General features: G+C 39.4%; 1 protein-coding gene across 1 annotated transcript; it reads right to left on the reverse strand.

Moving 5' to 3' along the window:
* Window positions 1-2,826: 2,826 nt before the first annotated feature.
* LOC140226256 (ubiquitin-conjugating enzyme E2 T-like) lies at window positions 2,827-10,039 on the reverse strand. The gene is made up of 6 exons (XM_072306748.1): window positions 9,882-10,039; window positions 9,284-9,353; window positions 8,546-8,651; window positions 6,216-6,314; window positions 4,390-4,479; window positions 2,827-3,135 (listed from the first exon to the last, which is right to left on the reverse strand). The coding sequence occupies exons 1-6, from the start codon at window positions 9,988-9,990 to the stop codon at window positions 2,827-2,829; spliced, it is 783 nt and encodes a 260-aa protein (XP_072162849.1). The 5' UTR covers window positions 9,991-10,039.
* Window positions 10,040-10,841: the final 802 nt, after the last annotated feature.

A 10,841-nucleotide genomic window follows, 5' to 3' on the forward strand; every position in this document is an offset into this window, starting at 1 on the left:
ACTCCTGTAATAACAAACACAGTTATAATGAAATTCTAGCTACAACAGAGTAAAAGTTCAGGCCCAAACATTATCTGCTCTGTGTTTTTTATGTTTATTTGTTCGGTTATAATGAAATTTCAATACAACGAAAGAAAACTGCCAGTCCCGAGGTCTTTCTTCCAATGGGAGTCAACTGTACATTTGTGCTCACTCCTCAAGAAAAACAAAAACAACAAAATCATACCAATAAATGAACAAAGAAGTAAATGAAAAAAAAAAATTCATATGATTTCAATTTCATGGTCATTCGGTTTGGTTATAATGAAATTTCAATACAACGAAAGAAAACTGCACAAATAAATGAATAAGTAAATGAAAAAATATATATATTTAATTTCATTTTCACGGTCATTCATTTAAATTGTCTAAGACTTCATGAAAGGGCTACAGCGATTGGGTTTGTTTTGGCAAGTGGGAAGGCATAACAATCCAATTGGTGGGACTAAAGAAGCCTCGAGAAATTTTTCACATTAGCCCATCATGTCCAGAGGGGTTTCTGCAGTAGAAATCACCATCTCGTCACCATTTAATTGGTGCTGGGAGTAAAGTGGGACATTTTGTGTGTGTGGGCTGTGACTTTGTCACACAGAACCTCCATTTCATGTCCTATCCGAGGGACAGTGTTTTACCTCTTCCTAGTGGGGTGGAGATGACATAACACATAACATTGCTCAGCAAAATTTGAACTCACAATACATGTATTTGATCAATAACAACTGAGACACTTTGCAGCCATAATGTACTTCACAAACATTTGTTTTTAAGGACAAGTCCACTTTCATAGACATGTGGATTGAGTGAATGCAGCAATATTTGTAGAACACATCAGTGAGGGTTTGAGGAAAATTGGACAACCCGTTGAAAGGTTAAAATTTTTTGAAGTTTCTGCTCAGTCACTGCTGTATGAGAAGACTACTACAGCTTGTGATGTCACATGTGTACAACAATATAAAGAAAACATTAAAAAATTCAACATATTTTCACTTTTCTCACATAATAAAAGGACACTTGACTTCCCTCTTTCAGAAGGCAGGATTAATAGCATTCCCCTTAAGATACGTCAGTGACAGGTCGAGGAAATATCCACTTTTTTTTCAAAAAATATAAATATGTGAAATTCTCTTTATATTTTCCTTATATTGTTGTACGCATGTGACATCATACACTGTAGTAGTCTTCTCATCCAGGAGTGACTGACAAATACTGTACGAGCTGAAATTTTCGCGGTGGTTTTATTTTCGCGAATTTCGCGAATCGCCTTTGAACCGCGAAAATAACAACGCGCAAATAGTTAAGTTCAGTTAGACCGTCGCAACCGTGAAATTAACAACACGCGCGAATGTCCTCCAAGTAGCAATTCGCGAAAATATCTGTACGCGAAAATTTCAGCTCGTAAAGTACTTTAAAAATTCATAACTTGTGAATGGATTGTCTGATTTTCCCAAAACTTTCACGGATGTGTTCCAATAGTATTTGCTGCATTCACTCATTCAACATGTATATGAAGGTGAACTTGTCCTATAAGCTATACACTTTTGCAATATACAATTTCATTAAAAAACTAGATATATCGCTACGGCTACTGATATGCCTCCGCCATAATGCATGGTTCTCCTAATAGGTCTATAGTACAATGTCTTGACAATGTGTGATGACAGTTTAACATAATTGGCAAAATATTAAAATGACAGGTTTGACACAAATGTGCTGAATGTTCACTTTCCTAGAACTAGGTTCAATTGGATGAATGATTAAAATGTCAGAGTGCAGATTTTTGGGGAACTGATGATTTTTACTTGACTATTGACCCTTTTATAAGTTTATGCATTGAGTAATTTTCAAGGTATTGAGAAAAAGTATAATTTCAGTATCAAATGGGAAAATAGCATTATCTAAACCTGGCCTTTGACCTTTGACCTCACAGTTCCAAAGAGAATCACTGTTAGGTTAAACATGCATAAATATGTAAGTTTCATGATGATACCTTGAGTTACTTTCGAGATATGGAGGAAAAAGTGCAATTTAGCACTTTCACTTGACCTTTTACCTTTTGACCTTTGACCTTTTGGCAAGAAACTTCCCCAAAAATATATATTGGGTAATACATGCCATACATCAAGTTAAAAAAAAAAAAAAAAAAACCTTCAGGCATATTGCATTTTAAGGAAAGTAGTGATATTTTGAGGAGTTGACCTTGACCTTTGACCCCCTGACCTTTGACCCATGACCCCCAACTTCCCTAGATAATCACTGCCCATTGGTACAAGCATATATACTAAGTTCCATGAGAATACCTTGAACCATTTGCAAGATATGGAGAAAAACATGAAATTTCAATGTTTTTTTCACAAAATAACCTGTGACCTTTGACCTTTGACCCTGTGACCCTAAAATCCACACAAAGTATTATCCCCCAAGGATATACCCTCATACCAAGTTTGATGTAAAACCACCACACGGTTCTTGAGATATCGACAAAAACAAAACGGGACGGACGGACGTACGGACGTACGGACGTACGGATGGACGGACGACCCGAAAACATAATGCCTCCGGCCACTTCGTTGCGGAGGCATAAAAATACATTTTTGGCAAATATGAGTTTTGATGAATTTCTTTTGCTTTATGTATAACTAGTTAAATTCTATTATAATGCTGATTCTCTATGTCAAGCTCTCCCTTTGTCAAACTATCTCTCTCTCTCTCTCTCTCTCTCTCTCTCTCTCTCTCTGTCCCTCCCTCTCTCCACTGATAAATTTTCTGCATTTCTTTTTTCCGTTCTACTTAAATGTCAATCTGCACATGAGACCTCTTGACCAATCCTGGCTCTCCATTCGCTTCCTGCAGACATCGTTTCTCTCCTCGTCTCTCATTGGTTGCTTCACTGCCCCTGGACGAGGCATCTTTGCAAAATGGTCTGCCATTGGCCAATGTCGACACATGCTGTCCATTTTCACGGCTTGAAACACTCGACGTCAGAGAATCTCTTTTCACCAGTTTAGCAGTCTCCTCTTCCTCTTCGCTGTCATCACTTGATGAGTCTTCAGATGAGTCGCTGGAATCAGCCGAAGTTCTTGTCTTATTCGCCGAAACCTTCAGAAAGATAACAAATATTTTGGTCTTAAAAGCTTGAAATTCATCGGCACAGTTTCTGCTTTACTCCCTCACATTTACATGACAATTGGGCATGGCTCTGGCTTGCAAGCTACAACCATCCCAGTTTTTTTTATAATAGCTTTTGGACAAGCTGCTATTGGGATTATATCTTCAAGGTTCTTGTTATTCTGCTCACCCTATACTTGCACTTATTCCACTGACAGGACCTTGAAAAAAGACTATCCTCCCCCTAGCCCATTTCTTTGGGAGTGGAAAAGAGTGATCAGCGTGGTTCACAGAGGTTTTAGCACGTCATTGCAACATGCTGAAATTCTTGTGCAACATCCTCAAACGCCAGCAACATGTTCTGCAACATCCTCAAGAATTTGTAACAAACTGTATTCAATAAAATGTATTCAAACATGTTAAAAGCATGTGCAAAACTTGCAAAACATTAAACTACCTGGCACTTAGATATTTGTGTGCAAAAGGGAGAGAGCACTGAACCTAAGCAACACAAAGAGAGAGATAAGCTGCAAAATATTGCGTACTCCTTGCTCGTAACGTGCGCTCCGCACGCATACAATTTCTGCAATATTCTCAAATCCTCAGCTTCCAACATGCTCACATTTCAAGTTGTGGATCACCCTTGTGATATAACCAAATGCATGAACTGTTCCTTACTCTTTGGTGGTCAAGAAAGGGAAAGGTTCTGACTCTAGAAAATAAGATACTGTAAAAGTGGTTTCTTTCGCGGTGGTTTCATTTTCGCGCTTTGAGGTTGAACCGCGAATTTAACATCAAGCGAAAATGTTTTGAAAAGTCGCTCAAAATTAACCGTGCAAGGAAATGTCTTGAACTCGCCGCTTGTTACAACGCTATTGCGCACATGCACACACGAAGATTCCGTGCATTGAGCGTATTGATGGTCAACACACACAGCGATACCATGTTATAAAGTACTCGAGAGACAGGATTTCAGGTAAGCCTGCATTTGATTTTTATTTCTATCTAATAAATAAAAGAATACTAGTAATTGGATTATAGTTTGGGTTTTTATGTGCAAAATAAAACAGTTTTTGCCAACTGTGAATTCACAGATTTTGCCAACCGCGAATTTAAACACACAAGAAAAAGTCGGCACCGATGGAAACCGCGAAAGTATCTGTATGCAAAAAGAAACCACTTTTACAGTAGATAGATCACCTGACTGACCACTAGAGGGCCAGAGAGACAGATAAGGATACTGACCAGTGCTACAGTTGATGGTGTGGCATGTTTCTTGGTCCACTCTTTTGCCTTCTGGGAGAACAGCGGGCGGTTGTGCTTGAACTCTGTGGACTGCAAATAGAGATGAAAAATTTTTGTGACAGTTAGAGCCATGTTAATCTCCTTTACAGTCCTAATGTCACTGGTTCCTATTCACTTATGGTCACAAAGAGCACATATTCCAGATTTACTTACTAGCTTGTGAAAACCTGAACTTTCACTGTGAAAGTTCCTGGTCAAAATCATTTGGCTGTACATGTATTGATGGGGACAACGGCATACTCTCAGATTTCATATCTTTAAAAAAAAATAGAAATATTGAATTTCACCTCATGTTTCATGCCGAAGAAGTATTGAATGGAAGTGGTAAAATTCACTGGATCTGCATGAAATCATTATAGTGCAGAAGAAATTGTGCCATTTGGAAACAGAACAGGAAATGGAATCTTTCATTGTGCTGTCAATCGAAGAATGTTAAAAGTTAGCTAATTGAGAAAATATAAAAACTTTTGCAGCTGAAACAACAATCTGGCATTAACAGCAAAGTAGTAAAACTGACAGAGATTTTTTTTTAAATTCTACTTCATGAAGCACTTCAAATGGATGCCAAAAAATCAGAACAACAGGTAACAGTGACAAACGACAAAACAAGGTTTCCTGGACTTCATGGGTTAAGTGTTCAGCATGAATATCAGAACTGTTTTCAACCAAGCATTGCTGACTGTAAAGTGCAAGTCTCCACAAAGCATTTTGTCTCAGACTATAACACGTACAGCAAACAAATCTTTATTGACAGCTAGATAGAATGTCACAATATATAGCAAAGAAGTTTCTAGGATAAGGTTTCTGGCAGAGGTGAATGGAAAGCATTGGTATCAGCATGATCTGAGGGAGAATGATAATCATGTTCTGAGAGAAGTGCTAGAGTCTTTAACTCTTTATGTGCCACGGTGGAAACCCCCTGTGTGCCACGTTATTCGGAGACAGGAAGGTAGTCATGCTTTGAGAAAAGAATTCTGTTTTTCCAATTTCTATAACTTCTACAAATTTCTGTTAAGATGGGCATAATAGCAGGCAAAGTTAAAGAGAAATGCCAAGCTTTGTTTTGATATAAATTGTTTGACGAATCTATTTTCAATTTTTCTTTTGAATGACCACTTGGTACATTACTGTAAAGGCATGACTTTTGCACATAAAACCGAGACAGTATCTTAGAATGTACGAGTAAATGTAGTTGGGAACACCGCTTGATAGTCAATCACCACATAAAATGCAAGCTGTATATGAGAGGAACAAAAGCACGAGAAACGCTTTCATTGTGCCGCGGGATTAGCAGTGATTAGCCAATTTATCGATCGGTTTTGGCGGCTTTGTTTGTTGAGCAGAATATGCGAAGTTGGCACGCCGTCGACCGAGTCGGACGTGCGAACGTGGCACATAAAGAGTTAAAGTGAATGAGCCACAAAAGTGTGGACAACCACAGGAACCATGGAAAAGACAGGTGGATGACGAGCTTGGGAATAGAGGATGCTCCAAAAATTGGATGATATGGCAAGAAGGAGTGAAAGCGGTTGCTATTAGAGTGAGGTAAATCCAGCCATCCCTGTTGTTGCTGACAGACCCATATCAAAACTGCATGATGATGATGATGATGGTGTGCTTATTTCCTTAACTCCTTTCATAGATTTGGAATTAACATAAAATGATATTTTTTTTTTTTTATTTCACTGAAACTTTTTCAACTTTAGGGTGGCACTGGAAGACTGGCTGCTTCTTGAGATACTGAGGAGAGAAAAGTCTCAACTTACAATGTCCACCATGAGGGAATCGTCAGGATTGGGCTCGGCCATGAGAAGCTGCAGAGACGTGAGGACTGTGGAGATGTTCAGACTTGGTTTCCAGTTGCCCTGAGAGATGAAACAGAAAACAAGTCTCATGAGGCATTCTCACAGTTAAAGGACAAGTCCACCTTCATATGCATGTAGATTGAGTGAATGCAGCAATATTAGTAGAACACATCGTGAAAGGTTTGGGAAAATCGAACAGACCTTTCAAAAGTTATGAATTTTTAAAAGTGTCTGTGCGGTCGCTGCTGGATGAGAAGACTACTACAGTGTATGATGTCACATGCAATAAGGAAAATAAAAAGAGAATTTTAACACAAAATTTCATTTTTTGAAAAAAAGTGCACATTTTCTTGACTTTTCACAGACGCATGTTAACTCTTAAGGTCGCCGAACGGCGACCTTAGTCCTGACGTGCCATGGTCGCCGATCGGCGACTAAGAAGAGCAAGAAAAGCATTGATCATTTAAGTTCTTGTGGTACCGTAATGTGTTACACCAAGCAACTGCCAATGATATGTACTGGTAGCTGATTAGCATAGCCATCGTTTCCACTAAAAACATGAGCATGCTTACATTGGAAAATTTTGAGTAAATACACAATTTTTCAGCTAGATGTATTTTTTTCGCGTCGGGAAAATCCTCAGCGGGCGCACCCTCTGCGAGATGTGTATGGATCAAAAGTCTCATAGGTAAACCACGCGTGTGTATGCTATTGAATCTGCGTGTACTGTAATTGTCTATGCGGTTCCACTCACATTGTTCCGCTTGGATACTGTCCTGCGGGAAGCTGCTTTCATTTTGTCCCTCAAAGAGGGTCAGCTTTTGTTCGTCGGTCAAGTCTTTCATCCTTTTGTTTTGGTGAACGTCACTAATCGTCCCCATGCTAGCATAGGAATTGCGCGTGGACAAAGGCCTGCCGATTTCAATAGAGTACGCCCGCCCGCAGTCCGCTTAGACAAAAGGAGGATTAGCAGGTTCTTCCTTCTCAGGTGGACAAAAGACACTATTCCAGAGCCCGGGACAATTACTTTAGTTTCAAATACAGGATCTGGGACTAAAGGACTCAGATTTGGGAATGAATTACGAGGCAGAAAGAGAAATTGCCAAGACAGAATAAACTGCTAGTATCTTTGGAATCATGCAATTCTAGAAGGCAATTTTGTTATCATTTGAAAGATGAGATGTTGCTCTAAAACTTTCTCACAGAGTCAAGGGAGCGTTCCATTGAAGAAAAAACACGACTGACTCTTTTTTTCCATACTACACAAACATTTCTAATAATTTTTTTTCATGTTTTGTTTTTGTTTTTGTTTGTTCATTTTCCATCTGACAAGATGGCTGGATAGCCCATATTCAGCTACGTTAAGCTGGTCTTCCATGGGGTCCAGTTGGATGTGAGGTGGGACCACTTCACCGGGTTAAACACCCTGCTCTTTGCGATGAATGAATGAAGCGGGATCTTTTACGTGCATGAGTTGTTGCTCTCTCACACACGGGTATCAATTATTTCTGCAATATTTCAGGTTCAGATAGATATTGTGGCAAACTGACTGCATGACACGAAAGAACAAACATTTCTTGATATATGTTGTGTAGAATTCAATTCAAAACAGTCAATAGTTTCAGAGATATGGCGGTTTTAAATTTCACTGTAAGTCCAGTTTCGAAACGTTCTGGCATTAGGTAAAAACCTCTGGCACGTTAGGGGTTTTGGGCCTGGCACATTAAGAGTTAAGGGTAATATCATCTGCCCCCCCCCCCCCCCCCTTCTGAAAGAGGCAAGTCAAGTGTTCTTTTATTACGCAAGAAAAATAAAATAATGTTAAATTTTCTTTATATTTTCCTTACATCGTTCTACACATGTGACATCACAAGCTATAGTAGTCTTCTCATCCAGCAGTGACTGAGCAGAACCTCAAAAATTCATAACTTTTGAACGGATTGTCCAATTTTCCTCAAAATCTCACTGATGTGTTATACTGATACTGCTGCATTCACTCAATCCTCATGTCTATGAAGGTGAGCTTGTCCTCTTAATGCTACAGAAAGGGTAATCTGGATTGCATAGTATATTATTCAAAATAATGGTATTGACCGCATTCAAAATCTACTTCCAGCAAGATGTTTGGCCACATTTGAACAAATGTTTAATCATCACAGTTAGATTTGAGTTGCTTTATTTTACATTTTTGTTGTTATTTGTGTGTGTGTGTGTGTGTGGGTGTGTGTGTATGTAATACACAATTATAATTTCAAAACAAAGGAGACACAACAAAGAGAATCTCAACTTACTGCTGGAGGCATTTTTAGTAGATCTAGACATATTCGCCCACTGGTGTCAATGTTTGGATGGTATATGGGAGTAACGTACTGCACCTTTGGCGGCTCAAAGGGATACCTGTATTCCAAGGGAGACAGTACATGTACAGAAAAGAAATACATAAATCAGTAATTTAAGATATGACTCACATGGTACTGATGGATTGATTGTGGGGGGGGGGGGAGTGCAAACATATCTGCAAAAATATCGTACTTATTCAATTATATTACTTATCCCAAAAAGACATCATCTATTAGATGGAAAGAGAAAAAAAATAGTTCTGCTAAGACCAAAGGCTTGAGTGGGACATTGTAAATTCTGTAAGTCCAACTCCCTCCCCCACCCCCCCCCCCCCACCACTTCCACAGGAGGGAGCTTTGATCATTTTCAATTTAAAATGTTTCAATCTGGTGCATACCGGTACTGAAGTCATGATCTCAACACACAAGTAGAGCCGGTGCACTTGCTGGAACACCTTGAAACATTAGGCATGGATATATGAAATGTTCAGAATATCAGAGATTTTGGAGACATTTTTTTTTTTCTCTTCTAGTTTTAGGGTTCAGCATGAGATAATCGTCTATCAAGCTGAGACAGGAAAAATATTGGGTGAACTGCGCGAGTCTAACACTGATTTCTTGAAGAGTTGGCAACCCTAGCTGTATTGAACATTTGAGCAGAATATTAGATTTGTGCATTGATGCACTCACCGCTCTGGGATCTGAATCTCTAATTTGAAGACACCTCCAGCGTAAGGAGTGGCATCTCCACCCACGATCTCTGGATACAGAACGAAAATACAGAAAGAGGCTTGTAAAATAAAGTCTTAGTCTGTGTATCACTCAATCTTGGGCCAAAGCCCTAAAAGCAATGGATGCAGTAGCAGTAGAAGTTATTGTTGGTGGTGGTGGTGGTGTTTTTGTTATTGCTGTTGTAAAAGTATTAAACAGCAGCATGATTTTAAATTGAATAAAAATAAATGCTGAATAATTATAAAATCATTCACAGACTTGTCTAAATTAAGTCAAATGAAAGGCGTATAGGGTGAAAAAAAGCATAAAAATGAAATGAAAAATGTACTGTAATGTGCATTGACATAGCTGCCCACAGTCAACCTTGCCTTCGAAGTCAAATCTATTTGGACTGAGGAAATGGCTTTGACTTTGAGAAAAATTGACTTATGAGGGATTAACACCAATAGAATATAAGGAGAGGAGGCTTGAAAAGACCTTCGACTTGGGCGATTATATGACTTATGCAAAGTCGACTAAGCAAGGTTGAGTGTACATGTATGTATCATTTACTCACGAGCCTCTAGCTGTGTGACGTTATCTGCCTTCGCCCAGCAGCTGATACCTGGAGGTGGTTCCTTCTCCAGCATGGCCAGCTCACGTTTCATTCGAGAGACACGCTGCATTGTAGCTACACAGGCTTGCAGTGATGGGCAAAAACCTCAGAAGTGGCCGCAGTCAACTTGTGATCTCTTGAACATAGACAAAGAAAATTACATGGGGTAACATAGTGACTGATTGTAGGAATTGATCTACACATGTATGATCAATAGCAAACCAGCAGCCCACAACACAAAGTACATGTATGGTTGCATGCAAATATTTGCACCGTCATCATTTCATCAATCTTTATTGACAGCACAATTAATGTGCCTGGTTGAGGTGTTTGCCTACAAGGGCAGTGCTAGTTATTACCTGGGCAACCCCATGGGGTCAGCATCCCTAACTTGCTTTCTGGTGTATGTGGGTGTGTGTGTGTGGTGGTGGGGGGGGGGGGGGGGGAGATCACTTCACCGGGTTCACACCCTACTTTCCGCATAAGAGCAATGTACATGTATGATCTGTCATGCATAATGTGCCTAATTGATTTGTGACTCTCTCATCATAGACATGTAGTCAACCTGCATTTCATGTCCTTTCCACTGAAAAGAGTATTTCATCCTCACTGACTACCAAGTAGATCTCACAACATATTATGCATATATATCTGAAAAGCATACAGTATTCATACTCGTAGCTCTAGGAGGGATGTATGATAAGTGTCATGCAAATTTGCTCAGACAGAGCAAAACACAAACTGTTTGCCACATACAAATGTAAACCACCCCATAAACTATTTGTTTGTTCATTTCCATCTGAGAAGATGGCTGGATAGCCCATATTCAGCTACGTTAAGCTAGTCTTCCATGGGGTCCAGTTGGATATGAGGTGGGACCACTTCACCAGGTTAAACACCCTGATTCTTTGCGATGAATGA

Source organism: Diadema setosum, chromosome 3 (assembly GCF_964275005.1).
Source record: "Diadema setosum chromosome 3, eeDiaSeto1, whole genome shotgun sequence".
In the NCBI taxonomy this organism is placed as follows: Eukaryota; Metazoa; Echinodermata; class Echinoidea; order Diadematoida; family Diadematidae; genus Diadema; species Diadema setosum.

What these genes read in the sequence shown, in the direction of transcription:
- LOC140226256 (XM_072306748.1), bottom strand. Translation starts at nt 9,990, where the DNA reads ATGCAGCGTGTCTCTCGAATGAAACGTGAGCTGGCCATGCTGGAGAAG. An exon ending in TACTAAAAATGCCTCCAGCA is followed by an intron (nt 6,315 to 8,545) that starts GTAAGTTGAGAT and finishes TTCATCTCTCAG; the next exon opens with GGCAACTGGAAACCAAGTCT. An exon ending in ATTCCCTCATGGTGGACATT is followed by an intron (nt 4,480 to 6,215) that starts GTAAGTTGAGAC and finishes CTCTATTTGCAG; the next exon opens with TCCACAGAGTTCAAGCACAA.